The sequence below is a fragment of the Rissa tridactyla genome, chromosome 8 (assembly GCF_028500815.1).
Source record: "Rissa tridactyla isolate bRisTri1 chromosome 8, bRisTri1.patW.cur.20221130, whole genome shotgun sequence".
Taxonomy (NCBI): domain Eukaryota; kingdom Metazoa; phylum Chordata; class Aves; order Charadriiformes; family Laridae; genus Rissa; species Rissa tridactyla.
Window position 1 is genome coordinate 5,471,035 of NC_071473.1, and position 15,601 is coordinate 5,486,635.

Here is a 15,601-nt window from a genome sequence, read left to right on the forward strand (position 1 = left end):
CGCTGCACGGGGGGAAGGGGGTGGGAGGGGCGGGCGGGGGGGGGGGGGGGACCGTGTACAAGGGGGGGGGTCCCGGCGATGTTGTCTTACTGTGGGGCCGCCGGACCCCCCTGCGGGTCCCGGCTCTCCATATCTCACACTGATCTGATCTGAGATGTTGCCTTCAGCAAACCTCACGGTGTCTGTCTGTATATACGTGCGGCGGAGAAAAGGAAAAAAAAAAAACAAAAAGGACAAAAAAGACAAAAAAAAGCTTAAAAAAAAAAAAGGAGAAAAAAAAAAAAGACAAACAACGGCCTGCTGTTTGAAACACCACTCTGCTTTTTTCCGTTTTCGTCCTTCCATCTCCTGTTTGTCCCCACCCGCACCCACCCTGTCTGCTCCAGGGTGCCAGCCCCTGCGCCGGGCACCCACCGGGGCGAAGGGCACTTGGCTGGGCTGCTGGGTGCCCACCGGGCTGCCCCAGCCCCGCTCCCTCCCTCCGGCCCATTGCACCCACCACCTTCCCGTTCCACGGGGCGCTGGCGCTGCTGGGCCGGGGACACCTGGTCCTGCTGTTTGGGACCCCCAAAACCTCCTCCCTCTGCTCGGCCTCGCCAGCACCCCCTCTGCGGCTTCTCTTGCTGGGGACGGGCTTTGCTCCCCGCACTTGTGCAACCCCCATGGCTCTGGGTGCTGAACCCCGATCTCTGGGTGCTGAACCCCATGGCTCTGGGTGCAAACCCCAGGGTTTTATCCTGGAGCAAGAGGGTGCCAGCAGCCCAGAAATGGCTTCCAGCCAACAGTAGGGTCCTTGCCAGAGGAGGAGGAGGAGGCACTTGCTTCCTCCCTCTGCGTGGCCCTGGCTTACCCCTGGGTGCTGGGTTCGCTCAGCTCCCTCGGTTTTCGCTTCCCTTCCCAGCCCCCTGGCTGGAGCTGGGGGGCTGCCCAGCACTGGGATCGCCCCCCACCCGTGTCCCAGCGGGGTGCCCTGCATGACACCCCCAATCTCCGCACCCTTGCACCACCCACACCCCGGCGCAGGTAGCAAATAATCAACCCAGGGTGAATCAAATTCCATCCTAAAAACAGAGCCGCCAGCTGACCCCCCCCCCCCCCACCCCGACCTGCGAAGCGTCCTGCAAAGGTAGGGCACAGTGCTGGCCCCATCCGTGTCCCCCACCCCGACCCCGCAGAACCAGCGTCCTGTGTCCCTGCCGGCTGTCGTGTCCCCTCCGTCCCACCCAGCCCTCACCCTCAAGGTTTGCTGGCCACAAAATGTCTGTCATTTCAGCAGCTTGCCTCGGACACGGGAATGAAAAACACAAAAAAGGAGGGGGGGGGGGGGGGGAAGAAAAAAGGAAAAAAAAAAAGAAGAGAGAAAGAATAATAAAAATAATTAATTTAATGAAAAAAAAAAAGTGGTAAAAATCCTGGTGTCCCTGGCAGTGTTGCCTGAAATCTGGCTATTTTTAGTGACATCTTGTACATATGACTGTAAAATGGTAAACCGTGTGTATTATATATTGCCTCATTATATAGTGTATATATATGTATACATATACATATATATAATATATATGAAGACTGTAAATGTTAAGACTAGTGTTCTTATTAGTATATTGCTTCACACTGAAGATTGTGTGTAACAAGCTGTTTCTAAAAGATGTTTATTTTCCTTAAGAGTAAAAAAACAGGTCATTGCATTCAGAGCGTCAATAAAGATACAACGATTGTTTTGGAAGTACGTGGCGCCCTGTTCGTGGCCTCTCTTTCTCCGAGGGGAGGGACTGCTGGGGGTGTCCCCCCCAGGCCATGCCAGCCCCTGGCTGGCCCTTCATCCCCGGGTGTCACCTGCACCGAGGGTCTTGCTCGTAGGGCTGGGCTGGGAGGGGACACTGCAGTGGGGCTGGGGTATGGGGGGGGGGGGGAGTGTACCAGCACCCCTGGCGTACCTTAGGGCAAAGAGGGTGTGTTTGGGATCCCTTCGCACCCGCTGTCCCCATCCCTGCCACCCTTGTCACCCCCCATCCTGTGCAGTCTGCGGGGGCAAGGCAGGACCCACAGATGGGGCTGCCCAGCTGAAGGGGATGCCCAGCCGGAGGGAGGGATGCCCAGCCGGAGAGGGGGATGCCCAGCCGGAGAGGGGGATGCCGGGGAGGGTCCCTTGCCCCAGCCAGGTTCTCTGTACCCCCCAAGTCCAGTGTCTGTCCCCAACCCGCACTCCAGCACACACCGGTATAAATAATCAGCTTTAATTTGTCTGTACAAAACTCTCCAACTATGAAAATACCGTTTAAAAAGGCAAGGCGGGGAGGGGGGGGCTGGGGTAGGGTGGGGGGCTATGTACAAGAGGGGGTGAAGCAAAGGGACAGGGGCACCCCCCCCAGCCCCCTGGGAGCCCTGTGGCACCCTGCCATCCCTTCTCCGAAAGCGCTCAGGCCCAGCTGTGCCTGGGGGGGGTGGTGGCAGCTCCTAACTGGGGGGGACTGGTCAGGGCTGGGGGAAGGTGGGGGCAGAGGTGTAGGCTGGGGGTCCCCTCTTGCCTACCATGGGCATGGTTGGGGAAAGGACCCTTAGCCACCACCATGGGGGCAAACCTCCTCCCCACCATAATGGGGGCAAAGCCGAGGCGCCCCAAGCCCCCCCTGCGGCAGCGGGACCCACGGCGGGGGGGGAGCACCGGGCAGGGGCACCAGGAGAAGGGGGGGGTGAGGATGGACCTCCCCACACCCTGTGCCAGGGCACGGGGGAGTACAGGTGGCACTGGGACCAGGCTGGCCGAGCATCCCGGTGCCATGCAATACTGTGACAGTGTCACTAGAGGTCCCCACGTCCCACCACCCGAGCGGGCTGGGGAGAAGGACAGAGCCCTGGGGTGGCCGAGGCCACCCGGGATGCCCCACGCGTGGCTGTCCCACGCCAGGAACCTCCACACCCGCCGCCGGTGGCACTGGGCATCACCCTGTCCCTCACCACCCGCCCCCTCACCTTAAAACCTGCTCCCTAACACCGTCCCACAGAAGGGGGAAACTGAGGCACGCACCTCGCCGCCGCCCCCGGCCACCCGGCTTCCCCACATCCCCGATCCAGAGGGGCTGGCAGCCTGCGTGTGCCCCCTGACCCCCGGTCCTCCTCCTGGGCTAGCCCGACGTGACGGTGGTGCCGCTGCCTAGCTTGATGATCATCTGCTGGCAGTCGTGCAGCGTCCGTTTGTCACCCAGCTTCTCCAGCGTGCGGGCGGCCTCGGCCAGCATGCCCACGCGCTGGCCCGGGCCCGAGAGGAAGCTGGGCGGGAGGTAGCAGCAGGCCAGCAGCAGGGCCTCGGCATGCTCCCGCGGCGTTGGGTGACTCTCCGGCTCGCCGGCTGCAATGGGGGGAAGAGTGGGGGTCAGTCCCAAGGGGTGTCCAGAGAAGCCACCCGCCCTCCCTTGGGTGCTCCGGCACGACCATGGAGCCATCCGCCCGCCCCAGGGCAGATGCCACCACCAAAGCGTGGTCAGGAAGCCCCTGGACCCCACCACCCAACTCTGCTGGGGTGCTGCAGGTGGGAAAGGGGGTGGGAGGAGAGGTGGGAAGAGGGGTGGGAAGAGGGGTGGGCTCCCACCCTGTATCCCACCTGGTGGGGGGTCTCCCACCCCATGTCCCACGTGTGTGTGGGGGTCTCCCACCCCGTGCCCCACCTGTTTTGTTGCCCTGCACCCCTCTCCTCCGCAGGCTGCGGTCCAGCAGCTGGTGGGTGCGCGTGGGGCTGGCCCGGGCCATGAGCCTGGCGGTGGCTTCGTGCAGGAACACCTGGAGGTGGCGGGGAGAGGGGGGGGGGACAGTGAGCACGACAGGGCGCAGGGGACGAGGGGACCTGCTGGGACGAGGGGTGGGGGGCTCACCCGGCGCATGGCGGGGCGGAGGGTCTGGGCCAGGCGCCGCAGGCTGCTGAGGTCCTGCTGGAAGCCGCGGAGCTCGATGGCGGACGCCTGGTAGAGGCAGCTGCGCTGCTGGCTGGCACTCATCTGCTGCTGCCACAGGTTGGTGCGGGTGACGAGGAGCAGGTCGCACAGCAGGAGCTGCACCGCCTGTAGCGGGGAGAGGGGGGGTGGCAAGGGGAGCTGGGTGAGCAGGGAGACGGAGGGACGGAGGGACGGGGGGGCCGAGGAGGTCCCAGCGGGCAGGCGCTGCTGCGCGGGACCCCCGCCGGGCTGCATGGCAGGGGCATTGCACTCCCAGTCTGACACATGCAATGCAACTACAATGCACCCCCGCGAGGGCCGGGGGCACCTCCCGCCAGGGCCGGGGGCTCCCCCCCAGGGCGGGTGCCCACCTTACCCGTCCCCCTGCCCGCCCCCACCCCCCCAACCCCAGCTCACCTTGTCGATGGTGCCCTTGGGGGGGCTGCCGAGCTCCAGGCTCTCCCGCAGGCAGCTGCTGGCCTTCTCGCAGTGGCTGAGGCTGGCCTGGCTCCCGTCCTGCTTGCTCAGCATGGCGCGCACGGCCCTGAAGGAGTGCAGGGCGGCACGGGGCAGGGGCTTCCTGCAAGGTGGGGGACGACACAGTCACCACAGGCTCCTCGCTGGGCATGGCCGTGCCCCCCCCTTCAGTAGACACCGGCCAACACAGCCTCGGTGCTCTGACTGCGCTTGCACGGGCTGTGCCGACCCGAAGAGGAGGGAAGGCGTGCGATGAGCTGTCACCCCCCCTCCCCATGGCCCTCTCCCCGTCCCTGATGTCCCCAGCACTCACTCAGAGCTCTGCAGCGCCCGGGGCATGGTCTCCACAAGCGGGTAGAGGCGCTCGGCCCCCTCCTCATCTCCCTGAAGCCAGTGAATAACTGTGCCAATGATGGACGCCCACCACTTGGACACGGGGTCGGTGCCTGTGGGGCGGGAGGGAGACGGGAGCGGGGCATCCACCAGCCCCATGGCCCCCCCCACACAAGTGTCCCTGGTTGGGGGGGACACGTCGGCCTCACCTGTGACGGCTGCCAAGCTGGAGCTGATGGAGGGCGCAGGGCCGGGCACGCCGCTGGCATCGGAGCAGCCGTTGAGGAGCTGGAGGTATTCCAGAGCATTGGAAAAGCGCCTGCCGGGAGAGGGGCAGTGAGTGGGGACAGCCCCACGCTGGGCGGAGGGAGCGGGGTGCCCACCCTGGCACTTACCCCTCTCCCTGGGCAGTGGGGCGGCCGGGCTCGGGCATGGCCACGCAGCACAGCGCCTTCTCCAGGAGGTGCTCGCGGAAAAGCTGGGTCACCTGCGCCAGCGGGTCCACTGCGGCACAGAGGGGCGGTGAGACGGTGACAGAGGTGGGGTGAGACCCCCGAAATGGGGGGCTGGGGGTGCTGGGTTGGGGGTGTTACCTGGGTTGCCGGCGGAGCTGTAGATGGTCTCCCTCGGGACGCCCTTGACAGCCCAGTCCCCGTCGACGAAGAAGCGGTGGCCCAAGGGGTGGCAGAGCCACTGCATGGCGGGGGGCACGGCCCCGCCGTGGGACAGGGCCACCCGCCGGGCGCTGCAGAGGAAGGGGCGCTGCGGGGAGAGCGGGGGGTCAGGGGGGGACGACCCAAGACTGGGTCACACATGACCGCCTCCCCAGCCCCACACGGAGGGGGCTGCCCCGCACTCACGGCCAAGAAGTGGAAGCAGCGGTGCAGGCTGGCCTTGACCCGCAGGGCGGCCGCCACGTAGATCTCAGCCAGGGCGGCCACGGAGACGGCGTCACCGGCGCACTCGGCCAGGTTGACGGCGCTCAGCGCCAGGTTGATGGCCAGCAGGTGCCCCCCCGCCTGCTTCCCTGCGGGGACAGGGACGGGGGGCTCAGGGAGGGGGTGTCACGGGCATCCCATCCCGCAGCCTGTCCCCACGGTGCGGGGCCATACCGGCGAGGTGGAGCTGGTGCAGGCGGTGGTAGGTCATGGCGGCGTCGCGGGCGCTCTGACGGACGTGGGCGGGGGGCGGGGGGTCGGGACGCAGCCCCCCGGCGCGGGCGGCCAGCCAGCGTCCCACCCAGAGGCGCTGGAGCAGGTGGCGCAGCAGGGTCCAGAGCAGGCTGCAGGCCAGGTCCCCGTGGGAGGCGGGCAGCGGCCGCCCCAGTGCCCCCAGCGCCGTCCGCAGGTGCTGGGCGCCCTGGGCGAAGTCCCCCTGTGTGTGCGTCCCCACGCAGGGAGAAGGGGGTCAGCGAGGGGGGGGGGTGGGTGGGGCGGGTGACATCACACGGGGTGTGGCAAGGGCGGGGTGCGGGGCTCACCCGGTCGAGGTCAAGGTCGGCCTGCCGGCGGTGCCGCCAGAAGAGGACGGAGGGCTCGGAGTGGGGGCGGGTGACGGGCTCTCCGCAGACGAAGAGCCGCACCACCGCCCCCAGCACCAGCGCCGCGTTCAGCGCCCAGAAGGCCAGCGTGGGCCACAGCCACTGCGACCACCCCCACGGCTCCTCTGTGCGGGGAGGGGGTCAGCACTGCCTCCGCCCTGCGCCCACCCCAGGGTCTCCCAGCCCAGCAACCTCCGCCCCACGCCTGCCCCGAGAGCCTCCACTCCAATGGTGCCCACCCCAACAGCCTCCACCCAATGGCCTCTGCCTTGCGTCCACCCCAGCACCCTCCACCCCGGTTGTCCCCCATCTTGGACCTACCCTGAGACCTGAGACCCCCCTCCTGATGGCCTTCACCCCATGCCCATCATGACCAGCTCCACTCTGGTGGCCTCCAGCCTGTGCCCACCCTGATGGCTTCCACCCCAACAGCCTCCACCCAGGTGGCTCCTACCACAAACCCACCCCAACATCCTGCACCCTAATGGCCTTCACCTCAACAGCCTCTAGCCCATGCCCGCCCTGACGGCCTCCATCCCCCGTGCCCACCCTGACAGCCTCCACCCCACACCTATCCCAGTGGCCCCCGCCCTGCGCCCACCCCAACAACCACCACGTTGACAGCCTCCATCCCAATGTCTTCCACCCCAAGAACCCCCACCCCCACGCCAGAACTTACCCATAGTGCCGGACTCAGCCATGATGCTCCTGCGGGGACCAGCGGTGTCCGGGCTCCCCACAGCGGCTGGGGCACCGGAGCCGCGGAGGAGGGAGGCCAGGGGGTTGAAGGAGAGGCAGAGGAAGACGAAAGCGCAGAGGGCCATGCGGGAGCGGTCCAGCATGCCCTGACTGCTGGGCGAGGGCGGCGGGTGCTCCTGCTTCACCTGGGCGGGCAGAGCTGCTGTGAGCCCCAGGGCATGGACACGGTGATGGGGAACAGGCATGGGACATAGGGCATGGGACATAAGGCATGGGGCATGGTGACGGGATGCAGTGATGGGGCACAGGCATGGCATATAAGGAATGGGCATGGGGCACAGGGCACGGCAATGAGGCACAAGTATGGGAAACAGGGCATGGGCATGGACTGCAGGGTATAGGGATGGGGCACAGGGTACATTTTGGGGTACAGAGCATGGGGCGTGGGCGCGGGGCAGGGCTGCAGCAGCCCACTGCAGCCCAGAATGCCCCCACACCCCTCCCTCCAGCCCCAATTCGGGTGAGGAGCAGCCTCAGAGAGCAAGATCAGGGCTCTCGGCTCCTTTCCCCGCGCACCCGCCACGCTTTGCTCTCGGCACCCCCGGCGTGATGCACCGGATCCCCTGCCCCACTCAAGGCGCGGACATCCCTCCCACAGCCCCCCCACACACACCTTGCCGTGGTCGCAGAGGGGGCTGTCGGGCTCCGAGTCGCTGCTGCTGTTGCTGCTGCCCCCACTGAGCGAGAGCGGGCTGCTGTGGGAGGGCGAGCCCACGTCCGAGGGCGGCGGCGTCAGCATCTCCATCACCTCTGCCTTCACCACCTCCATGGGGGCCTCCGCCTTAGCCCCGCCGCTGCAGGAGGCCACCAGGTCCTTCAGGGACTCTGTGGGGAGCAGAGCGGGCTGAGGGGCACTGGGGGGTACAGCAGCCCCAGGGCCGAGCCCTGCCAAAGACCTGCCCTTCCACTCACGATTCTTCTGCATGGCCATCTTCAGGGCCAGGTTCTCCTGCTTCAGCTTCTGGTTGCTCTGCTGCAGGAAGCGGATGTATTCGATCGCCTTCCTCAGGATGGCCGACTTGTTGAGCTGCCGGTGGGCAGGGACGGCTCAGCCCAAATGCCAGGCAAAGCCCCCTCCTTGCCCACCCCATCCCCACCACCCCCAGGCTCCCACCTTGGCCTCGGTGCCCACCACCAGGTCCTTGAGCTCCACAATCTTGTCGTTGATGGAGGAGCGGTAGCGTTTCTCGATGGCGTTGTGAGCCGTGCGCTTCTCCCCCCTGCTCTGCACCAGCGCCGGCTTCCCACTGGGCGCCAGCCGGTTGATGGGCAGCTTCTCCGCATCCACAACCAGCGGCACTGTTGCCAGGATGGTCCCTCCGCTCACCAGTGCCTGTGGGGACACAGGGTGGCATCGGTGGCGCTTCCCCGAGCATCCGCCCACCCCGGAGCTCCCCGGCAGTGGGACCTACCGGCACCTGCAGCGAGGTGGCAGAGCCGCTGGCGCTGGTGGCCAGGGAGGCCATGCTGGAGGTCTTGGCACCGCCAGCGTCCGTCTTGACGGCCGTCAGCAGCAGGGAGTCAGCCTTGATGAAATGGGGCTGCAGCAGGACCTAGGGGGCAGGGGGGGGACGTCAGGGGGCTGGGGGGGACCACCGGGACCCCCCTCCCCTGGCCCTCGGCTTACCGGCACCTGCTGGATCTGGGGTGAGACAGGCTGGCTGGCGGCGGAGGCGGCGGGGGCCAGGAGCTGCTGGGCTGCCACGCTCTGCACGGGGCCAGGTAGTGCCACGGGGGGGCCCGGCTGCAGGGTGGGCAGGGGGCTCGGCAGGGCCTGCCCCGCACTCCCGGGCTGCACAGCTGGGCATGGAGCAGAGGACAGGGTTACCAGACCCCCCGGGGCCAGCCTACCCCAGGCAGCCCCATCCCGCAGGGACGCATCCCCCTCTCCAGCAAGAGCCCCCCCGCAACAAGCCCTCAACCCAGGGTGTCCCGACACCCCCCCCCTGCGGCCCCCCCCAAATCCTCACCGGAGAAGCCGTGCTGGTTCTGGTAGCCCACTAAAGGCTGGGGGTTGAACTGGCTGGAGGACGCGGGGACGAAGCTGGGGGCCAGCATCACGCCGGGCTGGGGCTGGCTGCTGGGCACGGCCGCCAGCTCCTCCTTGACACCCGGGGTCGGCGCCGGCAGGAGTGGGGCTGGGGGCTGCGGGGCGAAGGCCGCCATCCCGGGGGGCCCCGGGTAGTTGCTGCCGGTGGGGGCGGCGGGGGGAGTCTTGCTGGGCCCCAGGTAGGTGCCGAGGGTGGCCGATGGCGGGGGGAGCCCCGGGGGCACAGCGCTGTCAGGGGCACCGAACGGTGAGTCAAACAGCCCCGAGAAGTCATTGTCCGGCGTGTTGATCAGCTGGAGCATGTCTGCAAAACAGCCCCGCCCCCCCCACGCCGTCAGCAGCTGCCCCGGCCCCGCACCTCCCAAGGGGCCCCCAAAGCCCCAGGGGTCCCCGGGCTGGCCTCATGCTGCCCACCCCAACTCAGCACTTTGGGGACAAATTCCCCCTAACCCAGAGGCAAAACTTCCCCGAGAGCCCAGGAATCCGCTGTGCTCTGCTCCTGGCAGCCTCCCGGCCACCCTGCCGGTGGGGAAACTGAGGCACGGCGCTCACAACCGGGGGTGCTGTGGCCTGGCCACCAGCATTCAGAGGTTTCCAGACCGGTCTGGGGGTGGCAGGGTGAATCTCAGCCTGTTTCTGAGGTCGAGGGGGGCAGAGAGGGGCTTGTGCCAGCTCGTTCATTTATCCCCTGACGGAAACCCCGACAACCCCCGAAGCAGGGGGTGCTCAGGCAGGGACAGAGGGGTGGCCCACCCGGGATGTCCCAGCCCCCCCGTGCCAGACGTGCCTGCCCACGGCACCCCCCGGGGAGGGACGTGGGTGCCCTGCGATGTCCCAGTGCCGGGCAGGGAGGAGGCACCGGGATATTTTAAAGCCATGTTCTCGCCTCCTCCCCGCCACCCTCCCCGCCGCTGCCCGCGCCAGGCCTGGAGCGAGGCCGGCGATGGGGTGATGCGACTCCGCCAATCGCCGCCCGCTGCCCCCAGACAGCCCCGCGGCCGAGCCAAGGTGAGCCCGGCAGCCGGTTACTCGCGGGCACCCTGCCGTAACCCGCCCGCGGTTACTCGGGGTCAGCCACCGTTAACCCCTTCGCCCGGTGTCCCCTCATCCCCCGTGCCCAGCCCCACATCCGTCCAGCCCGCTGTGATGCGCCACACTCGATGTCCAGCGTCCAGAGGGGACACCCTGCAAGGACCGGGGTCTTTGCGCAGCCCCGTTTCCCCCCAAAGACATCCAGCCCCTCCCTGCGCTTGGGGGTTTCCTCCTGGGGGGCTCTAAACCTAACCCCCTCCCTGCTCAAGAGACCCCCAGGCCCCCCCGTGATCCAGGGGCAAGAGAACAAAGTCTGGGGGTGCAGAGAGGGGGTGCTCCCTCCTGGCCCCCCCTTCCTGCTGCCCAGCCCCGGGGGTGGGTACGGCTCCTCCAGCCGCCCGCATCCACCAGATATTTCTGTCCTGTGGCACCTGCTGCCACCTGTGCCATCAGCACAACAGGGGCACCCAACGGTGCCACGGCTGCCCCCACTCTGCTGCTCTGGGACGTGGGAGCCCGTGGGGCAGAGCCACACGGCTGTGGGTCCCGGCAGGTCCCAGCACCCACACCCCTGGATGTGCATCCCACAGTCACCCCCCCGGGTGGGCAGAGGGACAAGGGACGGCTGTAGCCACCCGGGGACCAGTGGCAAACCCACAGCACGTGGATTGTCAGGCTACGTGGGGGAGCCGTGGGGCACGGGGTGGCACAGATGGCCGTGACGCAAAGGAGCGTGGCAAAACCCCACGGCGGGACACCCTCACCCCTGGCCGAGGGCCAGGGAACCCGATTTTTGGCTAAAACCGCGGCAACGCTGCACCCAGCGCCGGCAAGACCTCGGTGGCACGGTGGTGGGGAGCGGGTCCCCTTGGGGAGCGGGTCCCCCCGGTGGCATCCGCGCCCCCCGGACCCCCAGCTCGGCGGGGAGGTGGGTGCTGAGGGGTCCCACCCCCAGGGACGCTCCGTTCGGCCGCGGGGCCGGTGTGGAGCCTCCCCCCGCCCTCCCCGCCCCCATCCCGGTTGGGCGGCTCGGGGAACCCAGGCGTCCTGGAGGGAATGACCGGGAGTAACCCCGCCGGTGACGTCACCAAGGGGGTGGGGCTACAGACGACACGATGCTGCCGCCGGCGGGGGCCCCGTCGGGGCTGTCCCGGCACCAGCACCTCCAGCCCGGGGTCCCGCTGTCCTGCTCCCCCTCGGGACCCTGCTTGTCCCCGAGCCCCCCCCGCCACGAACCGGCCCCCGGTAACGGAGCAAGCCCGAACGGCCCGGCCCTGCCCCGACTCCGCGCTCCAGAGCAGCTCGGTGTTCCCCCCACGCCGGGTCCGGCACCGAGCCCGGTGTCTCTCCGGTTGTGCCCCGGCCGCCCACCGAGCCTGCACCGAGCCCGTTTCTCCGGCCATGCACCGAGCCCGGCTGTGCACCGAGCCCCGGCTATGCACCGAACCCGCTCCCGCCGGCCATATACCGAGCCCCGGTTGCGCATTGAGCTCGCCGCCCCGGCCGTGTCCCGGTCCCCGGTTCCCTGACCGTGCACCGAGCCTGATCTCCCCAGCTCCGGCCATGCACCGAGCCCGGTCCTGGCCATGCACCGAGCCTGGCTACCGCACCGAGCCCGGTCCCCCGGCCATGCACCGAGCGCCGGTTCTGCCCCCAGCCCGGCCCCGGCCATGCACCGAGCCCCGGTTCTGCCCCGCTCGCCGCTGCCCGGGTCGGGACGCACCGTCGATGTCGCTGAGCAGGGCCGTGTCGATGTCGCTGGCCCCGGAGAGGCCGAGGGACGGCGCCAGCCCCTCCAGGGCCGCGTCGTCGAAGGCGAGGGAGCTCATCCCGGCGGCGGCGGCGGCTCCCGGGCTGCGGCGGCTCTAGGAGCGGCGAGGCCGCCCGCCCGCGCCCGCCATGGCCGCGCTGGCCCGGGCAGAGGGGAGGAAGGGGACGAGCCGCCAAGTTGCTCCCGCGAACCGTGCCCAGACCTGCTACCGGGCAGGGGAGGGAGGGAGGGGTCGGAGGCGGACCCGCCGCCGCGTCCCGCCCCGCCGCCGCCGCCGCCTCCCCGCCCCGCAGCGCCGGGACCTGCCGCCCCGCTGCACCGCGCCGGGACCCCCGGCCGGGCCGGCAAGGGACCCCCCGCGGCAGCGGGCAAGGACCTGGTGCAGCAGGAGCGGGGCGGGGAGCAAGGCAGGCTGCAGCCCCCGAGCAGGGCACCAGTCCCCTGGGGAAGTCGCCGACCCCTGGGGGAGTCATCGACCCCTGGGGATGTCACCGGGCCCTGGGGAGGTCACAGAGCCTTGGGGACAGTCACCAACCCTTGGGCACAGGCACCAAATACCTGGGCTGGGCATTAAATACCACTTAGCCCTGGACTGGGGCACACATGGGAGCAGGCAGGAGGGCTGGTGTGGGGACAAGGTGGTGGCCGTGGCTGCAGAAGTCCCCAGCACCTCGTGGAGGCCACATGCCGGGGTGAGCTTGGGCCACCATGTCACCTCTGGAAGCTCCTACGGTTCCTGGCACAGGGGCAGGCTGTGGACATCTGCCTTCCCCCTCCCCGCTCCAGAGCACATCCCAGCACCACTGCCCAACCACGGCATGGCCCAGGGTGGGAGAAGTCCCTGTGGTCCCAGTTAGGGGATGCCAAAGGGTCGATGCTGCCCTGTGAGCCCCAGCTCAGCCCACGCACCCTCCCAGGTGCTGTGAGCTGTGGGAACCAGGAAAACCACTAGGTGCCATTGGGGTCAGCCCCATGGCTGCTCTCGGATGGTGGGTCTCAGCCTGGGGGGGGGGTCTCTCACCTATGCCCCACAGCGCTGCGTGGTTTGTTTCACCGCTGGGAATAATTTAGCAAAAGAAAATGTGCTGCAACATCATCCCCCTGAAAGTTCACCCTCTCCTCTTCTGCGCCACCGAGCACAATCTGAGGCTACCTGTGAATTAATTAAACCTGTCTGCCCCATAAAAACATCTCCCCCAGACTCACTGGCTTCCACGTGGTGGCACGGCGGGCACCCCTGTGCAATACGGGGATCCTTTGCATGGCACAGGGCACCCCGCTGTGACACGGGACTCACCGGGGACCACGCAGAGCACCCCGTGCCTGCACATGGCGGTGGCAGAGCCGCGGGTGCACAGCCCTGACGGTCCCTCTGCACCCTTGTGCTCACTCGAGCCTCCTCCAGCTGGGGACATTAACCTGTGCCCAAGCTGGGGACAAGCCCAGGGAGTCCTGGCTCAGCTCCGTGCCCATGGCCGGGGCAGCATCACCCGCATGCAGGCCACTGGCAGCCACACGGATATCTCTCACCCACAGCAAACGCTACTAAAGAAAAACCCTCGAGAGATCCATGACCTGCTGTGGGGTGATGCAGGGGGGCCATGCACTGCCCCCCACTTTTTTATTCCGGTCACCGGGGAGAAGCCAGGCTCTGTGGCGGTGGGAGGTTTCCCTTTGCTTCCAGGAAAGCCCTTGCAGCAGCCCATGTGCTGCAGGAGGAGAGGGCAGGTTTCCAGGGCTGGGGAGAAGGATGTGCCCCACGAGGCTTTAGGACAAACGCTGTCACCCACCTTTAACAAGCCACGCGAGATCTGGGACACAGCCTTCCCCGTGAGACACGGAGGGGGGAAAACCGCACGCACAAACACGGCTTTATTTTCACACAAGGTGCAGGCAAAGCCAGATTTTGCAGAGCCCCTTCCCCGACCCCAAGCCTCCCCCCGAGCCGGAGGGTCCGTGCGCCCCGGGGACCCGCACACGATGCTTTCCCCTGCTCCGGGGGGAACCAAAGCAAACCAGCAGCATCTTCTGTGCGAGGGGGAAGAATCGAGCACCCCGGCAGCTCCGTGGGCCGGAGGTGGGTTTGGAGGCCGATGGATGCCAGGCGGGGTGGGGCTCCCCGGGGTAAGCTTGGTTGCGGGGTAGGGAAAACCCCGCCTGTAGGACCAGGGCCACGCAGCCAATAAGCGCGGCGGCCCGGAGTGGAGTGATTCTGCATCACGGCTCAGGGCCCGCGATTACATCATGTCGGTCCTGCGGGGATGGCAGCGGGGCCACGTGGTTGCTCCGGAGTCGCTGAGACGTTTTTCCTGAGCCCAGGCTGGGAGGAAACCGCAGGGATGAGAAAGAAAACAAACCGGCCCCGAGATGGTTGGGTTCTGGCCACCGAGCCGGCCGGGCAGGCTCGCGCGGCTGCAGCGGGTTCGGGCGGGCTGCGTAGGGTTTGCCGGCGGCGTGGAGCATCGCCCCGAGCCGCAGGGGACGTGCCATGCTTCAGCTGCAGAGCCCAGACGCGGCAGCCTGCATGGAGCATCCCCCATCCTGCTGCCCCCTCGCTCAGCCGGGTGGGCCCCCCACGAAACGCCGTGCCCAGCCAGACCGCGAGCCCCCGGGTGTTTCCACTTGCCAGCGCACCTGAACCCTGCGCTGAAAGCAGCCCTGCTTGCCCAGGGCTTCGCTGACATGCCCCGCTCCCGGCCCTCGGCATCCCTTGTGCTCCGGGGGTTTGTTTTGCTATGGCAGAGCGCGGCGTTAATCATTAATTCGTGTTGCAAACAGATTCAAAGCCTCTTCTCTCCTTCACTACCTGTGACTTTGTATTGTCAACTGTCCCTTCCTGAGATACAGCCTGGGTAAACACGCAGCAGGGCCCACTGGCACTCCAGCGTGCTGCGCAGCCCCCGCTCGGGGTTTATTTACCCCGAGGTGAAATGGGAAAGGCAAACACACGTGGGGTCACTTCCCATTCGCACTGGGATCCAAACTCGGTGCCCGACGCTGACAAGCGGTGACAGGCAGCCGGGCCAAGGCTCGGCCCTGCGCCGGGGCTCAGCAGCCGGCGGTGGGGGGCAGCGATCTCCGGAAGCCCCAGCCCGCGCCGGGAGCTTGCACGGTCTCTGCGGGAGCCCGGACAGGCTTGGAGAAGCCCATCAGGGGTCACAAACCCGGGGAAGCCATGCTCGGTTTGGGGATTCAGGTGTCACCAGCAGCTGGAGGCTGGGGGGGGCACCACTGTGAAATGACCCCCGCGTGCTTGTCCTGCTCTTACACTGTCCCCTTTGGCCCCTGTTGGAGACAGGATTTGGGGTTAGAGGGATCTTTGCCTCATGCGTTTAACCATGGGGCTGCAGAAGGAGACAATGGCGCAGCCCCCCAGGGAGGCAGCAGACCCCGCTCTGGCAGCCTTCCTCCTGCACAGCGCTGGAAATTTATGACCCAGTGCTTTTTGTGCGATTTCTGCTCTTTTTTCCTCACCATTCTCAACAGAGGCAGGCCATGAACCTCCCCGAATACATCCAACACAGAGTCAGGCACATGATGAGTGCGATGGTAAACATGCCGGGGCAAAGCTGGATTTAATGCATGCTAATCTGCAGCTCCAAGGAGGGGAAACCCATTTTTCAAGCTGTTCCACACACACCCCTTCCCCCAAAGCAGCTTTTAAACCACAGGCCATTAGTTGTGATCTCCACGTGCAAGACGGAGGGCACCAT

The 15,601-nt window shown here is 67.1% G+C and overlaps 1 protein-coding gene across 2 annotated transcripts; it reads right to left on the reverse strand.

Moving 5' to 3' along the window:
- Positions 1-2,288: 2,288 nt before the first annotated feature.
- SREBF1 (sterol regulatory element binding transcription factor 1) lies at positions 2,289-12,112 on the reverse strand. 2 transcript variants are annotated; one of them, XM_054212912.1, is made up of 19 exons: positions 11,841-12,112; positions 9,006-9,389; positions 8,663-8,835; positions 8,448-8,588; positions 8,150-8,368; positions 7,948-8,062; positions 7,649-7,860; positions 6,956-7,160; positions 6,217-6,401; positions 5,849-6,110; positions 5,597-5,763; positions 5,330-5,498; positions 5,132-5,240; positions 4,946-5,055; positions 4,717-4,849; positions 4,344-4,506; positions 3,867-4,052; positions 3,663-3,774; positions 2,289-3,346 (listed from the first exon to the last, which is right to left on the reverse strand). In XM_054212912.1, the coding sequence occupies exons 1-19, from the start codon at positions 11,944-11,946 to the stop codon at positions 3,123-3,125; spliced, it is 3,375 nt and encodes a 1,124-aa protein (XP_054068887.1). In that variant the 5' UTR covers positions 11,947-12,112; the 3' UTR covers positions 2,289-3,122. The 2 variants fall into 2 exon arrangements, with proteins under 2 accessions (XP_054068887.1, XP_054068885.1); XM_054212910.1 differs by having other exon boundaries at positions 4,717-5,055.
- Positions 12,113-15,601: the final 3,489 nt, after the last annotated feature.